The sequence below is a fragment of the Zalophus californianus genome, chromosome 17, assembly GCF_009762305.2.
Source record: "Zalophus californianus isolate mZalCal1 chromosome 17, mZalCal1.pri.v2, whole genome shotgun sequence".
NCBI classification, from domain to species: Eukaryota; Metazoa; Chordata; class Mammalia; order Carnivora; family Otariidae; genus Zalophus; species Zalophus californianus.
The window spans coordinates 42,134,745-42,161,253 of NC_045611.1; the positions used below are offsets into that span (position 1 = coordinate 42,134,745).

Below are 26,509 nucleotides of genomic sequence, written 5' to 3' on the forward strand. Positions count from 1 at the left end.
GGATCTGATGAGGTCTTGGCTGACAGACAAGCTGCCCTAGAGAGCCAGACATGCCCACATCCTGGCAAGTGGCGCCTCACGCTAAAGGCTTTGGTCTGGTGCAGTCTGGTTAGAGGAGGCCAACTCTCAGAAGCAGGGGTGGGAATGCGGATCCTGTCATTTTCCTTATAAGTCCTTACATATTGCCTTTAAAAAGCAAGAATGTGTTCTAGTGTGTTTTCTAAATCAATTTGCGATAGATGCTTGTAACTTGTCCTGAATTAGATGCCAAAAGGAGGCTGTGCTGGAACCATCCAGCAAATGGAGAAGCTCAAATTGGTGCATAGGAGCAAATCTCACACAGCTCCCTCCAAGAGTGCCTCACAATGAGTGGTGGGATTCCTTGGTGGATATCCCCAATCCCTGAGGCAAGGGGACCCCTCCAGTGACCCCCAGGGACTTTTCTCAAGTCTGTTGGTATATTTGCAGAACTGTCTCATGGAAACCACATGCCATACTAAGTTCAAAATCTGAGTACCTGCCAGACTGAGAAGACTCGGGGTTTCCCTGTGGGCTTTCAGCCAGTGTGGCCATGTGCCTTGGGACATTGGGTCTGGGACAAAGATAAGCTGCTGGACCCAGTCAGCTCAGAGAGTTAGTGGAACAGTCTTCCCAGGAAGGAGAGAATCACACTGGAACTGATCAAGACTGGTCATTTAAGACACACTCTTAAACTCCTACCCCAGCCAAAGGTCCAGACCAGTGGATCTTGACATTTTGGGGCCTCTCTCTTTCTCCTGCTCACCCTCTCTCTTACACACACACACACACACACACACACACACACACACACACACACTCACACTTTGCTCACCGTTTGAAAAGATTCAAGGACGCTTAAAGACCATTACACGTTCACATCCTTGGACAGTGAACCTTCTCTAGAGATACATGATTTATTTTGGTATCAGCTCCCAGACTGGTATCTTGTACATGTACAGATCTTAGCTTCTGAGCTTAGATGTGGACCTTGAGGAACTGTCCTCAGTGTTAAAACTCGCTTTTGGACATGCTGATGGCCAGGACCTCACGTAGGTTATCCAGGAGAACAGAGCCTGGCGCTAAACCCATGCAGAGTAACATTACGTGCTGTCCATTGTCCTGAAAGCGGCCTCCCTTCTTCCAGTTGGCTGAGATGCCACCACGGGGTCCCATTCTCAGAGATGTCTGTGGTGCCAGGTCTCAGTCTGGTTTTGATCACCTCCTTGCTGATTGCTCTGTTTCTTGGCCCAGCTTAGATCCCAGCCAGAATCTGGCCTTTTGCTTCCATCATGCTCCTCAATCCGACGTGATCCTGACAGATCAAGTCTGTGCCTATGACCTCAGGGCTGCCGGCCCCTGAATGAGGGTTGGCCTCTGACCACAAAGCTATATTTCCATTTCAGCCTGCTGCATGTTGGGTTTCTTGGGAAAGCAGACAGAGATTTGTGTGCAGAAAGTTTATTGGGAAGATATTACAACAGAGGAGAGTTAAATTAGCTTTGGAGCAAACTATGAACATCTACTGCTATCTATTCCAAGTCAACGTGAACTGTTTCTGATACTCCTTTTTGACAGGGATGGAAAAGAACCTATTTGTCAGACCAGTGGTCACATACCTGGGGCCACATAAATCTTCTCTAGCTAAGATACCACATCTGACACAGTGGTCACAATTAGGGCCACGGCTTGATAGAGTTCATGGTCATCTCCTGCCATCCTCCAGGACCCATTCATCTTTTGTAGGGACAAGACAGGTGAATTTCATGGGCATTTGTTGGTATGACTAGTCCTGAAATTTTAGATCTTTAAAGGTAGCACTAATCTCTGCCATTCTTCCAGTAATATTACCTTTGATTCAGTATCTTGGTTCAGGTGATGTGGTAATAGGTTATATTTCCACTAGGCAATCCTTACTATGATATCTCTTGTCCCAGGGGTCAAGGACATGGAAGTTCTGCCAACTGTACACCCAAAGACTGGGGAAAAATGATCCCTGGGGTGGGGGAGTCTTTGAACCCAACTTGAGCCAGACTTGGGCTATTTATGACCTGACCTCTGTATGTCCTCACCAGGGAGGCTACAGTGACTCTTCAGATTGCCAAGGATCAAATCCCCACGTGTAAACGTCAACTCAGACAAAAATCTAGACATATTTGGGTGTTCCCTTCCCCCACAGTGTACATTTAACCAAATAAATGACTCCAGGTCACTTTGGGGAAGGACCAGGGAAACTTAACACTTGCCATGATGTGATAAGAGTTCTACCACTTGGGGACTTAACCTGTCCTTCAGTCATTGAGTTCTGGATCTGAAAACTGGCCAAGGGATTGTGCCCTGTTATTAGGACAGCTGCCCTTAGCCTTCTGATTCTCCACCCCTGATTTCTTCTAGTTGTCTATATGGGTCAGTACCTTTGTTGGCCACCCATCTTTCCTGCCCTTAGGAATGTCTTGTTCTAGTAACCATCCTCATCGCTCGCTGCAGGTCAGCTCTTCTTGGCTGCCACACTGACAGTGCTGCTCACTGAGATTCATTTATGATGGTTGAATACCACCATGTGACTTCTATTGTTTCAAAATCCTATTGTTTCCCATTGGTATCTGGGAATCCAGGTCTGTAATGGCATCTCCCACATTCATCCCTGTCCTACAGAGGAGAGCGATGTCTGAGCTTCCATTGATGCTGGTGCCCCTCCTACCAATGAATTCTCTATTGCTTTAGACAAGGGAGTAGCCTCCAGGCCCTCCCACAAAACATAGTCATGTGGTGGGTCCTCCAGCCTTTCATAGATCACTCTAGCACGATCACCTCTGAGAGCCCTTTGATCTCTTCCTCCAGTGTCTGCCACAGCAACTCTGTCATTTCTGCTTCATTTGGTGTGGGCCACAGCCTTCTCTGTGGTTCTGAGAGCATCCTAGCAGCATGTTAGCATCATCATCTCGGGTCCTTGCCATACTGTTAAATCCTGTATCCCAGGAGAATGCTCCCTTATAAATTATTCCTCCTTATGAAATTTTATGTTCTGCTGTCTTATTTAAGATCCTTGAATCAAGTTTGGTGTATACCCCTGGCTCCCACCAGGACCTATTTCATGGGTCCTTCACCTCTTTCTGGGTGTGGTCCCCTTCCTCTTCAAATGCATCAACCCAGATGTCCCCATCCCATTTCTCAGGGTCCCATTCCTTCTTCATCAGGTGCCTGACATTGCTGAAAATTAACCTTCTCTGCAGCTCTGCTACTCCTACCATTTGGACCTGGAACTGCCCTCCTGCTGCAGAAGACACGAGTCTCTTGATAAGCTGCCAAAGAGGCATAGCCAACCAATTTCATTGTCCCTAAATTACTATTTGCCCCATATTTCTCAACCTCTTGATACATTTTGGTACACACCAGTGCGCTTCCTTCCATATGACATCCTAGTTCACCCCCAGTAAAAAAATTTAACGGTTGCATTACTGCGTCTTGCCAGGGGCTATCTGCACTCCACCTACAGCCAGTTCTGGGGTCCTCATTGGTGGCTGGTTGCCAGGCGATTCGAGTCTAACATTTCATCTTAGCATCTGCTTTCTCTGACCACTGGCACCAACTGTCACATTCCTGGGGAGTAGACTCAGAGGAGGTGCAGGGAGTGTATGGCAGGGATGGGAGGAGGTCCTAGAGGATTGACACCTATGGGGAGAAGGGAAGGGAGCATAATCGGGCAGGGGGAGAAGTCAGACTGTGACGTAGCCAGCCACAACTCAGGACAACTCTGAATTGATGCAAGAGGTCTGAACCTTTTTATTCCACATCAGCCCATTACTGGTTATGGGCAGCTCCCAGGAAGAAGATGCAGCCTTCGGTGAGGTGACCTTCCGTAGCCCAGAGTGATCTCTGGACAGAATCTGGGTTGTGAGCCGTGTCACTGTGCTTCCACGGTGGCCACAGTGCCCCATCATCCCCCAAATTTCATCTGATTGCAGCCTTCACCTCTGGCTCCCAGCCCCCACTCACTGGGCCCCTCCGCCCCATATGACAAGGATTGTCTGAGGCTTAGTTTGTGCGTGTGTGTGGGGGTGGGGGGAGACAGTTTTTCCAAATTGCTTTGCTTACTCCAGGATCATTGAAAGTTAACTGTAGCTGATGCTATTGAATTCAGTTCTTTTTTCAGTTTGATAAAAGCTTTTTCCTTCCAGGTATTGCCATTTGGTTTTTGAGATACGAGCACGATCTCTGCAAAACTGAAATAGCATTTTTTTTCCCACATAGCACTTTAGAGTTCTAAAATATGTTCACAATTTTTTAGTGATTTAATTGAGGTATAATTTATATACAGGAAAACACAGTCATGGAGAGCTTTGACAAATGTATACCATCACCCCAATTGAGATAAACAACATCTCTCACACTCCAGAACATTCCCTCATGCCCCTGCTCACTCAACAACCCCCCCTTTGTCCCCATCCCCCAGGCAACCACCGATCTTATTCTGTCGCTAGAGATTAGTTTTGCCTATTGTAGAATTTGATAAGTGAGATCCTACAGTATGTACACTATGGTTTCTTTTTGTTCAGAATGTTTGTGAGCTTCATCCCCATTGTCAGGTGTATTGGTGGTTTGTTTCTTTTTTGTGGACAGGTACATTCCGTTGTATGGAAATGCCATCCTTGGTTTATCTCTTCCCCTGATGGTGGGCATGTTCTTAGAGTTTCTTATCCCAGCACACCTGGACAAGGCAGCGCTGTCCTTAGTGAAGTGAAGGCAGGAGGTGGGACCCGTACACGGCTGTGCAGCCAGGCGTGGTGGGGCCAACAACTACCCCGCACTCCAGCATCACTTAGCAAAAGAACCCTAGGAAACAATGATCTAGCCAGATCACTGGTGCATTTTGTAATTTCTTCCAAGGCATGTATTACTTTCTAGAAAATGCTCTAGGCATTTTCTTTGGATGCTATTTGAGGTAGCATCCTGCCAAGCAGTATTAATCCTCCTTTTTAATTCAGGGTAATCGCAATTGAGGGGCTGAGCGGCAGAGCGATTGTTTTTGGCACATGCATGTCAAATGGACAATATATCATGACATCAGACATTTTGAGAAAATTGCTTTTCCTCCCTGAATGCCAAGTCATAAATAATTTCAGGTTGGGAAGAGCTCTGGTAAGTATGTGCTTGACTCCAGGGAGTGGCCTGTAAATAGTGTGAGTCCCAGAATAAAAAAATGAGTGGACAGATTTGTGGGGTCAGTTGGAGTGTGGACCTTGGTATCAGTCCTTGTAGGAGATGCTGCGGGTGCGCCGCCCAGACCTGCTTTCCTGGTGGGTGTGCCCGGGCCCCAAGGCGGTGCAGGCTGCTGATGGCTCACAGCTGCGCCCTTCATCAGAGGTTTGACCTCCACTGACAGGAGCTGCCTCTGTAAGGTGATGCCTTCCTCCTGGCGGTGGTCTACCACCAGACACATAATGGCAAATATGCTTTGGAGGCAAGGGACAAAGCCCTGATTGGTAGCATTCGCTCCTTTCTCTAGTGTAAATACTCCCACTGTGGTCAATTCCAAGCTACATAGCAAAAATAGATAAGTTGCTTAGGGGTATAGGCACATGCAAATAATAATATTTAAAAAGGCAAAAGAATGATTTGGGGCACCTGGGTGTCTAAGTTGGTCAAACGTCTGCCTTCGGCTCAGGTCATGATCTCAGGGTCCCGGGATCGGGCCCCACATCAGGCTCCCTGCTCAGCGGGGAGTCTGCTCCTCCCTCTCCCTCTGCCCCTCCCCCTGCTTGTGCTCTCTCTCTCTCCCTCAAATAAATAAACAAAATCTTTAAAAAAAGAAAAAGGGCAAGAGAATGATTAACACAGAATTCACTATAGTGGCTATCCCTAGTCAGGGTCGGATGGAATGTCTGGGAGGGGCACAGAGGGACCCCGTGATATCAATAAAGCTCTGTTTCTCAAACTGGGTGATGAATACCTGAGTGTTTGTGTACTTATTCTATATACTTTATATGTATATTTTATATGTATACTTTATATTTCTTTTTATATGCATATTTTATACATTATGTATCTTCTTCTGCATGAGTGAAATGTTTCATGACAAAAATAATTCTAAGGAAACCCTTTAAGCTTTGAACTTGATGTCACCTACACATACGGGGCACAGCTTTTTGGCGGAGACTGCAGAAGCAGAGTGAATGCTGCTCTGGGCTTTGCCTGCATCCACCAGCTGGGTGCAACTACCAAGTTCACAGTCTTAAGGGGTTCTGGGGTGGGGGAGAAGTGTGGTCCCTGGATGTCTTCTCCTCAGAGGGGCAGTAGGAGGAAGTGAATGAGGGGCCATGGGAAAACTGCCCTGTGTGGCATCCCCTCCCACCAAGAACACAGGGGAGAGCTGCCCTCAGGCCTGACGCCAGGCCTTCCCCCCCCACCGCCCCCGCCCCACCTCACCCAAAGCAATTCTTCTTTGGACCTGGGGGGGCTGTTAAATCCACACCAGGCCACTGTTGGAGACTTCGCATTTGGGCCTTGAAAAATCACAGTCTAAATTGCCCCAGGCACTCTGCTCTGCTTCCCACCGGCTGTGGGTGAGCTTGCTGCGCCCTCCCCAGTTTTCATCACCAATCCCTCTTCCACACGCATGATGGCTGTGGTTCTGGAACTGGCCAGGCCCCACCGCAAGCCCCACGGCCCACGGGAGGTGTGGACTTCTGCCACCAGATGGTGCCCCTTCAGCAGAACCTTCCTTCCCTGAAGTTCCTCTTCTGCTTGCAGCCTGGGCCGGACTCCCAGACGGGGAGGGGGGCCTAGAGCATCTGGCCCCCACCCCCGGGCACCCAGAGGCTCTTACTGCGTGAACACAACCGGGGGTTCCTATGTGTACCTTCACCAGGCCCATGGGCTCCGTGGTTCACACCGTCCTGTCATCTGGGAGACACAGTGGTCTTTGGGTACAAAGCCACGGGTTTCTCATTGTAGAGATGGTGAAACCAAGGCTACAGACAGATGACTCACTGCTGGTCACCGGCTCTTGGGGGGGAGGTGGGGGGTGGCCAGTGCAGGATGGGAGGAGGGACCCCAGCTCAGGCAACCGCTGTTGGGACTGAAGGCAGAGAGCAAAGAGAGTCTAAAGAAAGAAGTCAGGCTAGGAAGCTCACGTCCCACAGGTGCACAGACACCTGAGGGCATCAGAGAAGTTCCAGAAGCTGTTTCTGGTAAGTCCTGGGCTGAGGCTGGAGGGAGATCCATGAGGAGAGTACCACCCTGAGTGGGGCACATGTAGGGAGGAGGGGTACTGAGCACTGAGTAGAGGAGGCAAGGGCAGCCCCACCCCATGCTCAGCAGGTCCCTGTGGGACCCCCTTTTGCCACCACCAGCAAAGCACCACGAGAAAGCAGCAGGTAGAGAACAGACCCTGGGGCCAAGGACAACTGGGTTCAAATCCTGGCTCAGCCACTGACCAGCTCTGCACCCTTGGGTGGCTTAACCTGTGTGTTTCCTGGTTTCTTCACGTGTCCAGTTGGGTCAAAATGGCACTGACCCCATGGGCTTCTGTAAGGGCCCAGTGCTGCAGGCTCTTTGCAGCTAGTGGGGACCTGGAATCCATCTCCTCGCCGAGGAAGACAGCTGGGTGAGTGTGAGGGCCGAGCCGCCCAGTCCCCAAGCGGCCCCTGGGGATTGTCCCTCGGGCGGGTCCTGCAGCCCCTCCTCTGCCAGCCCACCCACGTCTCTCCGTGGAGGCACTGGGTGGGGGGGTGCTGTGGGTGGGCGCACCTCCGTGAGGCCCCAGGCTGCTGAGGCAGGTCACCTAGCCTTCTAGGCCAGGGTCAGACTCCCGGGAAGGGGAGCGTGGCCCTTTGTGGAAGGTACAGTGCCAGGGGCTCACACAGCACAGAAGGGTCGGGGGCATCACACCCATCAGGCGAGGGTCTGTGGCAGGCACTCTTGACCTCCGTCTGTTCCCCAGCTACCTCACGGGAGTCCTGTAGGGCCTGAGGGCCCCCTGGGAAGCCTGGAGCTGGGGCAATTGGTGGTCCCAGGTCCCAGGTTCCCTGATGGGACTGAGGGACACAGTGCTCAGAGACAGGCCAGTGGGGTGAGGCCTGGAAGGACCCAGACTCTGTGTCAGGCCTGCCTGAGAAGTGGGAACCCTCCCCGAGAAGGAGAGGCAGAGAGGTCTGGAACCCTGAGAGAAATGCCCAAGAAAGGGGTGTCCTGAAGGGGATGGTGGCACTTAGGAGACCCTCTTGGAGTCCGTGAGTGGGGTCACGGGGCTCAGCGAGGGTCAGGAGGATGCATTCTTGAGCAGGGGCCTGTCAGGTGTGTGGGGAGGGTCACAGCTAAGTTCAGTTTTTCCAGCTGCCTGCAAAACTAGATGCCCTCATCCGGGGCTCTGATCCCCAGCAAAGGCACGAATGGGGACAGACCCTTTCTCCTCAGAGTCTCTTGGTCATTCCCCTCTGGGGTTATCCGGGCCCGAGGGCCCGGCCCCGGGGAGAAGCTGGAGTCAGCATCTCCCCGTGTCCTGGGCCACTCCTCTCTCGGTATCCCCCCGCCCCCAGGCCTCCAGCCAGGCCGGCCAGAGCACAGAGGCTCCTCAAAGAGATCACCACATCCCCACTGCACCAGCAGTCAGGCTCCTAAAGGCCCACCTTCTCAGTCGCCCTGTCAAGAGTCCAGAACTATTGATTCTCTTAATTGGTTGCTCATAGGAGACCAAAGGAAAAAAAACAGGCAAAGCAAAATCAAACAGGCTTTGTAGTTTTCCACAAGTCTGGGCACCAAAGCCTCACGGTTCTCCCATGAAACCCCGGACACCAGGCGTCCACCCCCACCCCTGCCCCCAGGGAGAGGAAAGGCAGTGGGGGGCACCGGCCCAAGCCCCTCGGACCGAGCCTCCTTTTCAGGACAGCACCTGTCCCTTGGCAGTGGGCAGATGCGCCCCCAGCAGCCCCTGCAGCCTTCTAGCCATGCCGGGGTGGGCCTGAGGATTTCATTATGAGCTCCAATTACTATCAAGTACAAGGGGGAGTGAAGGGGACGTTGTAAGCTCTCCTTTTAATAAGGAATCACATTTCCTCTTGCATTTGGTTTTCTTGCAACAGATGCTGTTGCAGAAAATGGAACAAAATGGAAAAGATAAAAAGACGAGTAATTAACTGGGCCCAAAAGCCTTCCCAGCAGATGTCAGGGACAGCGGGGCAGGGTGCCCAAGGCCCGCCCACTGCACCCTTGCCTGGCACGGCTGCCCGGTGGCTGCTTCGGGGACCCATATGTTCAGATGCTTCCCGGCTTGGCTTCGGGTTGGGGAAGCATGGAGCCGCCCCCCTGCTGTTCCATAACTGATGACCATTTTTCTCCAATTATACTGAAATTGAAGGATCCTCAGACTTAGACACCCAAGGAAAGTAATTAGTGCTTCAAATGTTAATTGTGCTCAGATGTGCCTTTGCCGGTGGAGGCTGTCTGCAAGGGAGCATGCAGGAGGGCAACCCTGTGCGGAGAGGGTTCTGCCTCTGCACCCCTGCCTGCACCCCCTGCCACCACCCAATGGGCTGGCCTCCTCGGGAACCCCAGGGTGGGCCGCCCGAGGCCAAGAACCTGGTGCCCGTTCTCACCGGTGATGGCTGCATGAGGCCTGCATGATCGCCTCCCGGGCCAGCCCAGGGGTCCCCAGGCACTGGCGGGGCAGTCATGGTGAGAACGAGGGCCCACGGAGTCAGGTCTGGCCTGGACCCCAGCTCTGCCACCCTCCAAGCCGGCAGTGTGGACGAGGGCAAGACAGCCAACCTCTCTGAGACTCATTGCCCTCACGCAAACAGGGGTAGTCACACCAGCCCAGCTGAAATGCGTAACAGCCCAGAACTTGTCTGTATCTGGCCTTCTGTCCTCAAGCACCCACCAGGTCCCGCATGAACAATTACAGAAGCAATGCTACCCCTCCACAACAGGGCAGAATTGTCCTGTTGTGGGCAGTCAGGGGCCCCATTCTGGGCAGCCTGCTGCACCCTGAGCAGGAAGGGCTATAGGGGTCGCCCACACCCGCCACCATCCCACCACCCTGCGCACCGACTGGGGGAGCAACCTCTCCCCGCCCCGTGGAGAGGAATTCACCCTACCTGCTTGTGATTTGGCCCACACGTGCACCCCAGGTCTGTTCTCGGCAGAGATGACATGCCTAAGAGGCTTAGGCTCCTTTATGCCACGTGTCCCAAGGAAATACACTTAGATATTCCGTGTTCCGGATCCACCGCATAATAAGATTCCTTTATCTCTTGTTGTCATGGGAAGTATATATTAACTGATTAATATTAATGTGTTGGCCGATTAATATTAATAACCGAACCGATTCGTACTTCACAAGGCAACGATGTTGATGAGCGCCACAAAGCCCCGACAGCTGTCGGGTTTTGGCAGTTTCCCCGGGGAGATGACAGAAGTCAATGCTGACCCCCTCCACTGCACCTCGTTATGGACACCGTCAGCGGTGTCTGTCAGAGCTGGCGTGGAAGTGTGTTTGGATTCTGATTGTGGCAATTAAAATCCTTGCCATCCAAGACAGCATATTTTATCATTTAAATAGCATTTTCCATTCTCCTAACATATTTTCCCAGTAACATTGTTAAGTTAGGTGATAAAAGGTTATTTCTTGCTTCTGAAGTTGAAATACGTTACCATTATTCCTTATCTGCCTGGAATTAGAAAGGTTTGTATATTATACATTCTAAAGTTTTCATTATCAAAATTTGCCAGACTTTAGAAAACAAACTTTTTTTTTTTTTTTGCCCTTGTTTTAATCAAAGATGGACAGAGCTTTCTTTGTCTTCTGACATCGGAGATTGCTTCTGGTATTTGGTGGAAAGGGAAGGGCCATTTTTCGCCAAAGCCAAGGAGGTACCTCAGGGCTCAAGTGGGTCACTAGGGACCCTGGCTTACCTTCAGTTTGGAGCTGTCACCTGTGCCACCTCCAGAAAAGCCAAAGACAGGAAAGCCTGAGCATCTTGTCCCTCTTGCCTACGGGGAAGGCATTACCAGAGGCTGCACCTTTAGCCAGTGGGGCTGGACTGGAGCCTGTCTGTGGCATGTGGCTTCCCCGCCCCAGTCTCCTCTCCAGCCACCCACCTGTCCAGCCCTAGCGCTTGCCTGGCCTGCATCTCAAATCCTTTCCTCTGGACTTCGAACCATCCACCCACAACCCGCCATCCACCTGTCACCCTCTCAGCATCCATCCATCCACCCAGCCCAGCTGCCATCACTGTGCCCCCCACAGGCCATCTCCCCATCACATCTGACATGGAAGACCCCCCCCCACAAGATCCCCCCACCCACACCTCCCAGTAAATGTGCCATGAGCAGGGGCCGGGGCCACACGCCTGGTATAATGGCTCACTTTCCCCTAGTGCCCAGCATCCCTGAGTCACCCTGTATCATGACTTCTTAGAGGCAGTGTCTCTGATGTGGCATTTTTGGTCATGGGCTCTTGTAAGAACACATCTTTGCCTGAAGAGGAGAGAACATGGGCTGGTCCCAGATGTTGGGGGCATGGGTGACAGGACATGCATGCCAGAATACTTCGGCCACGCGCGGGTGCTGGGGAAGCAGAGTTGCCAGTTTCTTCCTGAACTTTGAGGTTGATGTCAGTGTTCCTCTGAGCTCCTCTCAGCTGGGCGAGGTCTCGGCGGAAATGGTTCCCTCTGTGCTGATCATTGGAGTGAGAGATGCCAGCCCAGGGGCACCTGTCTGCAGCCAGGTGGGTCCTCATTCGCCTGAGGAGCTCAGCCTGGCAGAGCTGCCCTCACCTGGCCCGTCCAGGTCTCTCTCCACCCAGGACAGGGCTGCCAACTGGAAAATGGCCTCAGTGTATTCCAGAAGCTGTCCCGAGCACAGAGGAAAGGTGTAATCCTTGGGAGGATTCCTTGCCCTGACCTCACGCTCTTAATTAGGGGTGCAGCAGGGCAGACAGTGGTTGAAAGCTGAAAATACCATTCCCAGGAGGTCCACCCCCCATGCGCCATCCCCAGCACCCAGGATAGTGCCCTTTCTGTACACTTCCAGGGCTTCCAAAATCCCTGCCATCTTCAACCACAAATTCTCGCAAAAAGCCTCAGGCATTCAAAACCTGCTGCACCATGTTCACGCTGCCCACCGCCCATACCCCCATGTGTCCTGTGCTCTCCCTGCCCTACATGTGTCACTACACAGCACCCCTCACTCTGTAACCACCTCCCCAACAAACAGAAAACAAGCTTGTTGCCTTTGTAAGCATCCCTGGCGTGATTTATGGCCATCATCACAATATTTTGTTTGGAGCCGTAAACCTCCAGACATAAATCAAGTCATTAGAAAGAATGACATTTAATCCTGCAGAAGATGCCTTGGTGGGCTGAGCAGCCCTCACCCGGCTAGCGAATCATTCATTCTATAGAGGCCGGCCCTATACACACCTCCATGGGCAGCTCCGCATCTGCACCACACACAGGCGCGGCAAGCCGAAGGCACACGCCGAGCTGCCTTTGTTTCTTGGAATAGCATATTCATGACTGCAAAGAGATGCCCCAAACACATGCCTGGGAATCCGGACGGGAGTCTTAATTCCACAGGAGAAGCACGCAGCCGGGTGGGGCTGTTTCTGTGCCTGTGATGGCTCGTGTCGTCCTGAGACCTGCTGCTGGTCGGACTTCAAAGGAAGCAGGGAAACAGCTCAGAACTGTCTTCAGCTCTCCTTGGACAGAGACCCCCACCACTTGGGAGGAGCCATTACACGGGACCATATTCTATATGCGAGACCGGAGGGTCTAATTTCCAGAAGACACCTGCTGAGCTTGAAGGGGAGGTTCAGGGACCTCGGAGAGTGCCTTCTGGGAACCCTGCACCCCCACCCTGCCCCGGCAAACAGTATCGGGCTCCCGCACATGGTGCCTCTCATAGTTAAGGAGGCATCCCCAAAATGCTGGAGAGGGGAGGGGACTGAGGGTCTCAGCTGAGGGATCGCCTTAAAGGCTTTAGCAAATTCTCAGTACACATGACAATTGTGAAAATTCCAGATGACATTTCCAGGGTTTAGTTCTACTTAATATTCCTGTGCTCAGAGCTAATGAGGGTGTTGTTATGCGGCGTTATGTTGGCTGAGCGTTTCAAGGATGTTGGAAGTCACAGGGCTGGGATGCATGGCTTGTGTCTGGACAGTTTCTACCCACACTCTGCACTGTCTCCAGCTGAGAGCTTCTCGCTGCAAGCCTTACCCAAGTCTTGTGTCTCTGGGTCCGTGTGGCCTAACGCAGGGCTGGGTCTTTGTCCTCTATCGGTCCTTCTGTCCGCCTGGACCTCCCTCTGACAGCATGTGGGGGCACAGACATTTTCCTGCCCTCCCCCTCACACCCCGACTCACCAAGCCCTGCAGCCCTCCTTCCCTTTCTCATCTCCCTGCGCTGCCTGAGCTTAGGCGCCCCATCCCTCACCTGCATTAGGATGTAAGAACCCTACCCAGTTTTGCCCTTCCTTCCCCACTTGCCTCCAGAAGGACCTTTGAATATAAAGCTGCCAGGCCCCTCTGCCAGGGGCGGGGGGGGGGGGGTGTGGGGCTAGGTGCACAGGAACTGTGAGTCTTTGAGTGAGTGTGTGATGCGGATATGGAACCCAGCCCAGCCCACTGTGGTGGGGCAGTGAGAGGAGAGGATGTTTGGTCCCCAGGATGGCCTGGGGGTGCTGTGGTCAGGCCACAGCCAGCCCACTGTGGCCCTCTGCTGTCCAAATCCCAGGGCACCGGTCTGGGCAGAGCCAAGGGCTGGCAAGCCAGAAGGGAGAGGAGGTGGGTGTTGGCTAGATGTCCAGGAACAGTGGTGTCCCCACAGTCAGCATCCAGCAAGGCCAAGATTAACGCTGTACTCCAGGCCTTACCCCTCAGAGAAGCTGGCCAGAGGCTTCCTGAGCTGCTGGTGGCCCAGTCCTTGCCTGGATCTGACTTGACGTTCAAGGGGCAGGGAGTCCCCTCTCCTCTCCAATGTGGACTGCAGCTACCCAGACCTGTGGCAGGGGCTCCCGGGTGCTCCAAGCAGCCCCAGGCCTCCCCCTTGCAATCTGTGATTTACTAGAGGCTCCGTTCTGCTCAGGGGCATGCGGGATGACCCCTGAAATGCAGTTGCCATTCAGAGGTCTCTGTGGTACTGGAGGAGAGCCTGGGGCTGCAGCTGCCTATACACAAAGCTCAAGCCAGACGGGGAGGGAGGGCTTGCTGCCCAGTCTTGGGGCCCCTCTGGGTACAATCCGTGGACAGTGGTGACCACCCATACGTGGCCTCTGGGGCGCTCTTCTGAGGATCAGCGCATCCATCCCTGAGCCCCTGGGCAGCCCCTTTGCAGTCCTACCTCCAGGAGCCTGACTCCCCTGGGGGCCTGGAGGGCCTCCCTGAGGACAGAGCAGCTCTGGCTGCAGGAACAGAGCTGCTGGGGACTGGGGTGCTTCAAAGAAACATCGGCTAGAATCGATTTACTTTTGTGGCTCTCTGGGTATGGAAAGCAGCAGCTGGGACAGGTCTGACAGCCACAGGCCAGCTCAGTAATTGACGCCCCAGCCGGAATGACACATCCTGAAGCCAGCTGGAGGTGGACCGATCATTATCTTGTGCCTGGGCCACCACACTCATGAGCCTACCCCACCGGCGACCTCCAATGGCCTGACTGTCACGAGGCTGGGCCAGGCGGTGTTGCTGGCTCTTTCCCTGCAAACAGGCTGCCCCTCGGCGGGGCCACCTCAGCCTCAGGCTCCAGCATGACCCACTCATGTTTTATTTCTTGGAAACCTCTGGTAGGAATTCACCAATACTTAAGCCAAATTAGGCCCCTGACGGCCGAATAGGAGGAGTCCCATTTGACGCGGCCACAGTAGCCCAGAGCCTGAGCGGGGGCTCCCTGTGGGCTCTGGACAAAGGCAGACTCAGGCCAGGCCTGCTGCTGGGGCTGCAGGTGATTGGCTGCCGCTGGCCTGCTTCCTCTCCACTGAGAAGGGCTGGTCCTCCCCCCTCAGCAGGCCCTGGACAGCCACGGGCCACGGACCGTGCTCCTGCACACACATATGTCTGCCCCAGCTCACCCCCTTCTCCCGCATCCTCCATCTGCCGTCTGGACATCTACACTCGGAGACCCACCGGCATCTCAGACTCAGTGAGGATCTGCTCCCCTTCCCAGGACATGGCACCAGCATCCCGCTGCTTAACCCAGAAACCACAATCTCCCTCGCAGTCAGTCCCCAAGTGGTACTGGCCCAGGGGCAATGCAGGAACTGGCTGGTAGCAGCCCATGAGGACCCAACCCCATTTCCCATCAGTAGTGTTAAACATCCACCAGCACACCACCCTGTTTATTCTTCCTGAAATCATCTTCACGTCTTCCTCCGCATTCCCCCATCAGCAGCTGGGCCTGGGCCTCAGACCTCTCCTCCCCGGACGGTGGCAGCCACTGCTGACCGACCAGCCTTTTTGTTTCTGTCTTCAGCTCTTCATCTCAGAGTGGTCCTTAAATTCAAAACAGCTCCCAGCTCAAAGCCTTTGTAGACTTCCTGTGGGCCTTAGGAGATAAGATCCAGTGTCTGTCAGGACCAGAGGGCCCCTTGCTTGCTGACCCCCGCCGGCCTCAATGGTCCCACCATTTCTTGACACTCTTCAGTCTGTATGTCCCTTTATCCCATAAGGCCACCAACTTCTGCCAGGAATGCCCTCATTACCCCCACGTGCCAATTAATGGTCGCTACCTTAGGGAGACCTCCCCTAGTGCCCTGGGCTTGCTGCCATCCCTACCCACGCTGGCTGCTGCTCACCCCATTGCTGCCACCACACATGGAATTACTGTCCGGTGCCTCAATTCCCCACTAGACCGTAAGCTCCACGAGGGCAGGGGCCATGACTGTCCCATTCATGGCCAAGACACTGTCACCAGTGTGTAAGACGGTGCCAGGCACACGCATGTGCTCCATCTGTGGAGCGAATGGACAGACGCAGTTGGCCAGCACGACTGAGTTCTGCTGTCTGGTCTTCCTGCCGACACGCTGAAAGAACACATGAAAGGAGGAAAGGCATGACCTGCTCTAAGCCATGTGCCATGTGCTCTCAGAAACTGGATACAGGCATGAACACACACGCTCCCCACCCAGAGCACGCACGCCACATCACGTAGCAGGATGCAGGCACAGAGAAGTAGGGTGATGCCTCCTCTCTGTATGCATGGTGTACCACGTCGGTTCCATGTGACATGCACATGTGGAGGTACAGTGCAGTGCATGGCACCTGTGTGCGGGGGCCCCACAACCCCCCCGAATATGGTAGGAATCACCCCCAGGCTCTGACAGAGGAGAGCTTTGCAGCAGGAGCTGGGGAACCCTCCCTTGTGCATAGGCAGGCATACTGTGGGGGCAGGGGGGATGCGCAGGGACATCCCACCCCCCAAGTGATGGGCAGATGTGGGGCGTGGAGCAGCAGGACAGCTGTTGGGTTTGCAGACCAGCTAACTGGCTGGCTGGCTGACTGACAGGCAGCTCCAACGCTCCACTCTGACAGCTGCAAGGGAATTCACAGCCAAGGCTGAGCTGACAGGGAACTACCCGGTTGAATCGTGGATCCTAATCACGGAGGCGAGGGAATGGAATCGCTAAACAAAACAAGTAATGGTCAGAGCCGTCAGGAGCCCATCAGCCCGAGACGGAAAGATTCCCACTTCCCTCCTCTGCAGACAGGTCCCAGAGTCCCCAAGCTGGTGAGGGAGCTGGGCTCAGAGACACTTAGCTGCTTTGAAGGTGACCCGGGGATAGGAACCCGGGGAGCCCCCAGCTTCCCTCCCATGGGCTCTCTCTCTCTGCCAAGCACTGTGCATGTTTCATTTGCACATTTATGGACCTGCAAGCTGAGTCTTTTTATCCCATTTTACAGATGAGGGAACTGAGGTTTGCTGAAGTCAAGGGATTTGTCCAGGGTCACACAGTTGTGCCCTTGCTGTGGTTCTTTTAAAATATAGGACCCCTCATTAAAAGCTGTTACTCAGAGAGGAGTCTCCAGGCGAAGGGAGGGAAAGCTTCTGCTCTGGTCTGGGCCAAAGATCAGGGGCTACTGTGTCACACCACCATGAGTCTGTCTCCAAGCCCACCCGCAGAGGCTGTCCCCTGGGCCTGGGACAGCAGGTGGCCATGGCTGTGACTGCGGCTGGTCTCCAGGCCATGCACGAGCCCAAGCAGGGAATTTAATGAGTTGGATTTTCCTGCAATCACAAGTGAGAATTTAAGACCCTTCGGTGAGGATCCTTCCATCTGAATTCTGCGCCTGGAGTCCAGGCTGCCCGCTAATTGCTGAGTGTGTTTAAACTTCAGTTTTGCATCTCATCTGCATAAATTAACAACCTGCCCAGAGGAAGGGAGCAGCTCACGATGAGGCATCAGAGGCCGATGGGGGTGGTGGGGTGGTGGTGGGGTTTGCCCCTCTAAAGAGCAGAGCCTGAGCTGGTGGGAAAAGAGCCAGAGCAGGTGTGGCCACATGGAGGCCACAGGCTCCATCCTGGTGCCCCACAGGTGGCCATGGGAGGCAGCCAGTTGGGTGCATTGTAGATCTGACTGCACCACCTGGGTGGGGGGTGGACAGACCCCTCAGCCCGGGCAGTTCCCGTCTGCATCTTGCCACTCGGCTGGCAGCTGCTGCCCAGAGACACAGGCCCTTCCCCAGCTGCCAGGCTGAGCTGGAGAAGCTCCTCCAGGGGCTGGCAGGCTCCAGCCTGGACCCTGGGTCTGCCCCTGCTGGGAGAAGCCCATCCCCATCCTCACCTCCAGGGACAGCTCTTCGTCCAGGCAGCATCAGTCTTTCCAAGAGCATTTATTGAGCTCCTCCTGTGTGCCAGGCATGTTGCCAGACTGTCTGACTCAGACAGACGAGACGTGGGCCCTGCCCCAGAACATCAAGAACTAACACTATCTTTCACTACTGGTCAGATCACCCAGCCCAGCTGGGGAAATACTTTCTTACCTCTTCCAGGCTGGTTCCAGAGTGTTCTGAAGTCACATTACCACCCCCCACCCACTGCCACCACCGTGTTATGGGTTGAACTGTGTCCCTTCACCGAAATTATGTTGGAAGTCCCAACCCCTGGGACCAATGACTGTGAACTTATAGAGCCTTTGCCAAGGTCATCAAGTCCAATGAGGTCATTAGGGTGGGTCCTAGAGCAGAATGACTGGTATCCTTGGAAGAAGAAGAAGAAAAGGCCCACAAAGGAGGACAGCCATGTGAAGAGGGGAACAGAGCTGGGCCTCAGCGGCCACAAGCAGGGAAAGTCTGGGGCTGCCAGACTCATACCCATGCCTCATGACCCATGCTGGCCCCTTCCGTTCTCTCCCATTTGTTTCCCTTTGCAGGTCCAACTCCTTCAGGACAGTCCTACCTGCCCCCAGGCCGCAGTGTTCAGAGCAGCAGGACCCTCTCTCCATGATCAGGGCCCGGGGCTGGGATTTGAGCAGCCAGAATAGCAGTCACACTCCTCAAACATGGTCAACCGAGGGCTCATGTGGCACCTTCCAGCCCTTTCTAGGAACTTGGGTCCTGTTTTTGACCCATGTCAGTGTCGCCAGTTTACACAGCCTGACCCTCAGTGGGTCCTAGGCATCAATGATTGGGGCTTTTGAATTGAACCCAGCAGGTCTCTCTCCTGTGACTTGGAGAGGAGTAGGCAGCAACCCTCTCCCCAACAGCCCACATGCCTCTGAAGCCCCCTCCACAGCTCTGCCCCAGACCCAGGCTGCACAGCCGAATTATAAGAAACTGGCCGTGCAGGGGTTCCTGGGGGGCTCAGTTGGTTGTGTCTGACTCTTGATTTCGGCTCAGGTCATGATCTCAGGGGTCCTGGGATCGAGCCCTGAGTCAGGCTCAATGCTCAGCGGGGAGTCTGCTTGGGGATTCTCTCTCCTTCTCCCTCTGCCCCTCCCCCAACTCACACATGCTCACTCTTTTTCTCTCCCTTTCTCGCAAATAAATAAATAAATCTTAAAAAAAAAAAGAGGGGCACCTGGGTGGCTCAGTTGGTTGGACATCTGCCTTCAGCTCAGGTCATGGCCCCAGGGTCCTGGGATTGAGCCTAGGGTCAGGCTTCCTGCTCAGTGGGGAGCCTGCTTCTCCCTCTCCCTTTGCCCCTCCCCCCTGCTTGTGCGCTCTCTCTCTCTCTCTCAAATGAATAGATTAAAATCTTTAAAAAAAAAAAGGTGATGTGTCAGTTTTCCGTATTTATAAAAAAAAAAAAAGAAAGAAACTGGCCACATACACCATCATCAGATTTTTCCTCCCCTTGGCAGGTAACCAGTAAGCTTTTCAGCCAAACACTGAAGAAAACCCTGAGCCAATGAAGAGTTCACAGTGTGGCGCCCACTTGGCAGTCCCAATAACTCACGCCTTGTTTATTCTCACCAATGCTCACTCTTATCATACAGCATGTGTTTCAACCACTCTGCAAATGTCATCTGTCCAGAAAGAGAAAGCGGTTGTTTTTTCCTTACCGTGCAGGGGATGGAGCTCCCTTACAGATTGTTAACATTATGTTGAAAGGAGAAGACAGGTAACTCAGACGCTGAACATGGAGCATGTACATGACTGGCCTTGGGATTCCCCTGTCGCAGGGAAGGGGGTGGGAAACAGCAGAGATGTATGGTGGTATTGGTGTTATCAGATGGAAAAAGAGGCTAGGGGTTGTGGTTTATGTTGTTCAGCAAGCCCACTGTTTCTATCTAGGTTGCACGTTCATCTGAGGACTTGGGAGGGGCTGGTGGTGGTTATATCGAAGCCGAGTCCCCACCACCCCATAAGTCCTCCCCCCTCCATGGTACCAATTCTGGTGGCTCCTGGTGGCCCTGTGTCTTCATGTGTGCCGCAGAGGTGGGAGACCTTAGCTGCCCCTCCCTGGTCACTCCACAGAGCTGTCCAGAGTGCTGAAGTGCAGCCCACTGCGGGATACGCAGGCCCCGTCCTCAAGGCACCCAAGGCTGCAGACTTTCACTTGCTCAGAGCTAGGGGTGGGCTTTGCTTTGGCTTTTATCCAAGCAATGCATCGAGGACTAGCTTCCTCCACAGAAAAAGTAGGGACAGTGGGCCCCTGGCAAGGGGGAGAGCATGTTACATTTCCTTCATTAAGTTTCTGTCTTTATTCCAAAATGGCATATGGGATAGGGTCAATCTTTGCCAAATGAGCTATAATAAGTTTAAAGGCCGGGAGCGTACAGCTTGTGGCAAATTGAGCCTCCACCTAAGGTCTGTTGTTGGGTTTCCACAAGACAATTTTTTCTTTTCAAAGGGGGCAGTTGCAGCCAGGTTGGCTTTATTGGGTAAACGTGGCCAAGAGGTCAGAGATGCCCCAAGCCCCAGGCTCTGTCCAGCAGGAATGTTCTCTCCGGCCTTCAAGTGGGCCAACCTGGAAAACCCATTGAGGCGCAGCATCCTTCTGTCCAGTCTGCACAGATGGAACAGGCCCCACAGCCCACCACCCTCCAGGCAGGAGGTCACAGCTGTAGGGCCTGACATCTCCCTAAGCACATCCTCACCCAGCTCCACCAGCTGGCAGGGTGCCTTTTGTGAGTGGCTCCTGAGTCCCACTCTTGGCCAAATCTGGCATGACTCATTTGTTCCAGAAAAGGAATATAAATAAGCACCACCGTACCTTGACAAGTTGACAGGATTGACAAGCAGAGTAAATTCCTGTATCTGAGACTCTGAGGAGGAGAGGTGATTTGGCTGGCAGAGCCAGCTGCCATCACCAGAAGAAAATAATTAAGGAAACCCAGCAGCGTGGAGGGAAAACTGAGTGTGTAGCGGGTCCCTTTTGCTGAAGGGATCTGTGATGACTGGCTGCAGGAGGAAACCCTCACATGCCAGAAAGAAATGGGCTCAAGAAGCTCATGCAGGGATGAGGCAGAGCTGGGGAGGGTGGCCAGCAGGAAGGAAGGAAGCTCCGGGCTGGGAGGGGGGACCCTGGTGAGGGGCTCCATTCTAAGAGACTCCTGTCTCAGGCCAAGTACCCACTGCCTGCACCCCATACCCTGAGGGGGGCAGCCAGTTCTACATGGAGCTTCCCCTCAGTCTTCGTGGAAGAGTCTGGAAGGCTTGTTTCAGAGTTCCTCCATATGTACACACATATTGCCCATAAGCTTGGGAATGCCCAGGAAGTTATGGACACTCTGTCCTCTGCCTCGAGAAAGGCACACCCCTGTTCCCAGCCCAAAGGGATCCAAGAAAAATATTGCAACAGAAGAAAGGGGCAACATGCCCAAGTTCCACCTTTGCTTCACTTTTGGAACTCGAAGAAGTTCCCAGGAGGCTCAGGGAACTTTAGCCTTTTCCAACCCAGGGCTGACCTCGCGTCCTTACCTCCTCACTAGCTGGTGAGTGAAGGAGATGTATGGGCGCATCCTCAGACTGACCAGTATGAGGCCAGGGTCACAGCAACGGCTGAACCTGTAAAACTGGACCTCATGGAGAAATTGCCAGGGCCCCCTGGGTCAGGGAGTGGATGTCCTCTCACCAACTGTGTTCCAGCCACTGGACCTACGCCAAGTACACAGAGACAGCAGGGGACAGGCAGGGCCACCAGAACATCTCACATACACAGCCCAGGAACAGCCAGAACTTGGTCAGGTGTGCCCTGTCCTGCCAACTGGAAGTTCAAGCCTTCTCTTCTTTAAAGGGTAGCTGGTGCTGATTGTGACAGTGGCTTTCAACAAAGCCTCAGAGTAGAAGCAGCCACTTACAGGTACCAGAGCAGGAAGAGCCCCTGGTGCCTCAGGGGCCAGGCAGGGATGGGGGAAGGAGGTCAAAACTCCTAAATAGGTTCCCCCAAAGGAAATCGTCTTGTTTTACTAGGACCTCCCCCAAGACCAACCAGAGTATGAAGCAGAATCCTCCCATCTGGCCGAAGGTTCACTTCCCAGAGCTTGTTATCCTGGGTGACTTCGGCCCCAGCCTAGCTAAAGGGCCTCCTTGCGGGGAAGAGGGAACATCGTGGAGTGTGGTCAGCAATGCACTGATCTGTCTCCGCCTCCCTCCAAGTGACAAGCGCTTGCCGGACAGTCACTCTGTGCCTGGGCTCTGCTTAGCCCTTTGCAGGAGACCAGGGTGAACAGGAGGTGGCCAGCTCATGCCAGAGTCCCAGGGCCAGCTGAGTTGGCCAAAATCTCAAAGTAGGTGCTTAGGTTAGGGGACTTCCCAGAGCAAGTAGGGAGACCCCAGTCCAAGGGAAGGAGTGTGTTCCACTCCCAGGCCTGTGCATGCAAAGGTGTGGGTGTGAGTGTGTCGTATTCTGAGTACAGAAAGTCCACATTGCTTAGAGCAAGGGCTGAGCCAACGGGGCATAGAGAGAGGATGGACAGAGCTTTCCGAGGATCCTGTCCCCATGACTTAATGACAGTGAGGTTGAACGGGGGTGAGGGGCGGTGCTGTGGGGTTCCTGGCTGTTCAATGGAGCAGGTGGCCACCTTTCGAGACCTTCCTGGTCATCTCAGGAGGTGAGACACTGAGAAGCCATCATCAGCTCGGAAGCAGTGGGACCACATCTTGCTGCACTCCCATTTTCCATATGGCTAGGAGGGTGGAGGGGCACTCACACTGAGCCGTGCCTCCCTGAACTGAGCCCAACCCAAGTGCCCTCCAGCCCAGGGGCCCAACCATCAAGAGCCCATGAGCAGGTCCTCAGGAGCCACGTGGTTCTTCTGCCACTAATACTGTCCTCTCTGCTTTTCAGGAATAAAGTTCAGCATCAGGCCACAGCAGCCCTACAACGTGAGTTCTGAGAGTCAGATAAATCTCAGCACCGGCCGCCTGGGGAGAGTTGGGGAGGGCAAGGAAGAAACTGGAGCTGATGTCGAATCCATTCTTGGAAAGAAAAACATGCCCAGTCCTTCCCAGGAGCCTTGGGAACAAAGCCCAGGGCTTTGGACCCATGAATGTCCCCTTCCTGTTAGCTGGCGGCTTTGGACTTGTGCTAATAGAGGCGGTAAATCTGAGCCAGCCTCCTCAGGCTACCAGCTCCCTGCCCGGTCCCCGCGCCACGCGGAGGTTCCTGGGAGGCCTGCGCCATCTCGTGGCTCAAGAGACCCTTGCACCTCTGGCCTCAAGACCATGGCCGGCGAGGGGTGGGGGCCTTCAGGGACTGGACCTGGGCTCAGGCCAGAGGGGTCCCATCCCACAGGGTCAGCTGGACTCCTTCTCCCTCACCCGGAAAAAAATCTCAGGCCACAGAGGGGGCAGGGACCCCGGCCACAGTGAGGGCCTGACCTGTGTGACCCTCAGTGCCCCGCTGATAACTGCCCTGTCCCCCCTGATAACCATTTCTCTTCTTGCCCCAGGACCTCCCACCAGGCAGTTCCCAGGATGGTGACTTGAAGGCACCTACGGAGAAGGTCCCTGGAGACTTGTCCAGCCAGGCCCCCAGGGGCTCCCGCCTGCTGGTGCCCGACCGGCCTCAAGCCCAGCTAAGCGTAGGGTCCCGGCTCCGGCCCCGGCAGCGCCGCCGGCGGCTGCTTATTAAGAAAATGCCGGCTGCGGCCGCCATCCCGGCCAACGGCTCTGCTGGTGCCTTGGCGCGGCCCGCACCCTGGGCCCCTGACGGCCACTGGGTCACCCTGCACCACAGCCAGCAGGAGCGCAAGCGGGTGATGCGGGAGGCGTGTGCCAAGTACCGGGCCAGCAGCAGCCGCAGGGCGGTCACCCCCCGCCACGTGTCCCGCATCTTCGTGGAGGACCGCCACCGCGTGCTATACTGCGAGGTGCCCAAGGCGGGCTGCTCCAACTGGAAGCGGGTGCTCATGGTGCTGGCGGGGCTGGCCTCATCCACCGCCGACATCCAGCACAACACGGTGCACTACGGCAGCGCCCTGAAGCGGCTGGACACCTTCGACCGCCAGGGCATCCTTCACCGCCTCAGCACCTACACCAAGATGCTCTTCGTCCGCGAGCCCTTCGAGAGGCTGGTCTCCGCTTTCCGCGACAAGTTCGAGCATCCCAATAGCTACTACCACCCCGTGTTCGGCAAGGCCATCCTGGCCCGGTACCGGGCCAACGCCTCCCGGGAGGCCCTGCGGACGGGCTCTGGCGTGCGCTTCCCCGAGTTCGTCCAGTACCTGCTGGATGTGCACCGGCCCGTGGGCATGGACATCCACTGGGACCACGTCAGCCGGCTCTGCAGCCCCTGCCTCATCGACTATGACTTCGTGGGCAAGTTCGAGAGCATGGAGGATGATGCCAACTTCTTCCTGAGCCTCATCCGGGCGCCGCGGAACCTGACCTTCCCCCAGTTCAAAGACCGGCACTCGCAGGAGGCGCGGACCACGGCACAGATCGCCCACCAGTACTTCACCCAGCTCTCGGCCCTGCAGCGGCAGCGCACCTACGACTTCTACTACATGGACTACCTGATGTTCAACTACTCCAAGCCCTTTGCGGACCTGTATTGATGGGCGGCGGGGGGGAGGTGGGGGGGGGCAGCTGGCCACGGGCAGCCCAGCCCCGCGTGCCCGCACCTGTCCACAGGGGCTCTGGGGACAGGAGGAGCCGTGACTGCTCGGTGCCGCGGGCCCTACGTGGGGGGCAGAGGCCCGGGCCTTGGATGGGGGCCTCTGGCCCTTGTCCCATCCCCACTTCCTCACTTCTCAGCTGAGGAAGATGCCAGGGGTTGAGCAGGACCCCAGGAGTCCCAGCTGCAGACACCCAGCTCAGCTAAGAGTCAGGATGACCAGGGAATTCTGAGGCCCAGAAGACGAGGGCCCCAGCGGTGAGGGACTTCCTGCGGTCCCTTCGCCATTGCCTTGTACCAAACCACATGGTTTGCAGCTTTTCTATGACCCAGCGGGGGAGGTTCCCTCGGAAGGAGGTTCCAAATAAAGCACATGGTTTCCAGAGTAGCAGTGTCTACCCTTTGTGTTGGAATGGGAACACATGGGCCCTTCCCTGTGCTGTGGGGGCTCTTTCTCCCTCCCCAGGATGGCCTAGCCAGGCCTCTGCAGGTCCGGCTGCAGGAAGGGGGGGGCGGCCTATGTGGGAGGGGGAGCGGAGGACCCGGGGGCTGCAGCAGCCCTGGCTCAGGCTCCTGGGGCCAGCACTCAGTCACCTGGGGCCTCTGGTCTCAGTACTGGCCCATTTATCCCGAAAGGAGAAGCTCTACCTGTCCCTGTGGAGGCCCAGTGGGGTCCCTTCCTGTTAGTCGCTTTGCCAGGGGCCCTCTGAGCACCCGCCAGAGCTCCTTGGGCAAGCTGCCATGTGGGGGTCCATGGGGCACAGCACAGGGTTCTCAGTGGGTGTGGCATTTCCAGGTGGGGAGTAATGCTCTCCCTCTCTCTCAGCATGGCTTTCTCTTGAAGCTGTCATCAGCACACCCCCACCCCTGGCCTTGAGCCCTGGCTCCATTCACCTGACGAGACCACCTTAAAGCTTTCAGGACTGCCCACCCTTGGGGGAGGAGGAAGAGAAGCCCATAGGGGGAACCTCTCCAAAAGTGTACCTGTTCCCATGCAGTAATGGCTCTGAAATTGTCCAAAGTCAGTGTGGTTCTGTGAAATGTCCCAGAGACAGTGTGTTGGAGCTTTGAGTGTGGCTGAGGCAGTCAGTATGTCGGGTCTCGTTTGTAATGGAAAGTGCTGCCTGTTTCTAAAGGTCTGTCTGTCTGCCTTCTTTCAGGCCTCCTCTCTCCACCAGCCTGTGTCTGCTGCATGCCCTTCTGTATCTTTCTGTGGGCCCCTCTGCGGACCTCCCCAGGAGATTGCTCTCAGTCTGTCCCCACGTGTTGGGGGAGGTGCTGCTGGGCCCTAGGCAGAGACCCTGCTGGTCCCAGGGTGGCCATGCTGCTGGCTCCCAGCCAGCCTCATGCTGGCGTGTGTGCCGCTCCATCGCCCTTTCTGCCTCTGCCATGGGCTCCGGAAACGTATGAAGGTGGGACAACGAATGGAGGCCACCTCCCACCTGCTTGGGGTCACGGGTGTCCAGGAACCACGAGCAGGGTGAGGGCCCCCCCTTCCCTGGGTTCCAGCTGGAGTGGCCTGGCCATCTGGCAGGAGGGAGCTCCGAGGGGCGGGAAGGAGGCTGTGGTCAGGGCCCGAGGGGCTCTTGGGTGTGGATGCTCTGAGGCCAGGTCCGTGTGAGAGGAGGCAGGGAGGGGCCCAGCCCAGGAAAGGGTGCGCCTGGGCTGCAGTGCTCTCAGAGTGAGAGGGAAGCCTCCATGCACAACTAGTATCTCCGGGCAGGGATGCATCTGCGGAAGCCTGAGGCTGGGTGTCACCATGTCATCCCATCAGCCAGGGGGACACCTGGAAGCCCAGCTTAGGCAGCCTGTGGGGCCCCTTCACCCACTGCTGCTGCTTGGAGACAATTTGGATTGCCATGGGACCACCCTCCCACCGCATGCGTGCATGCGTGGGTGTGCGTGTGCCTGGGTGTGCGCGTGTGCATGTGAGTGTGTGTGCGCACGTGCCTGTGTGCGCATGTGCGTGTGTGTGAGTGCATGTGCATGTGTGTCTGTGT

At 55.0% G+C, this 26,509-nt stretch overlaps 1 protein-coding gene across 4 annotated transcripts in view; it reads left to right on the plus strand.

Annotated features, from left to right (window-relative positions):
* The window catches only part of CHST8 (carbohydrate sulfotransferase 8), a 126,588-nt gene extending 101,699 nt beyond the window's left edge, over positions 1-24,889 (plus strand). For all 4 annotated transcript variants that reach the window (XM_027618526.2, XM_027618527.2, XM_027618529.2 and 1 more), the window contains 2 exons: positions 22,740-22,777; positions 23,344-24,889. In XM_027618526.2, the coding sequence (XP_027474327.1) occupies positions 22,740-22,777; positions 23,344-24,450 (1,145 nt within the window). In that variant the 3' untranslated portion in view covers positions 24,451-24,889. The remainder of the gene's footprint in view (positions 1-22,739; positions 22,778-23,343) is intronic.
* Positions 24,890-26,509: the final 1,620 nt, after the last annotated feature.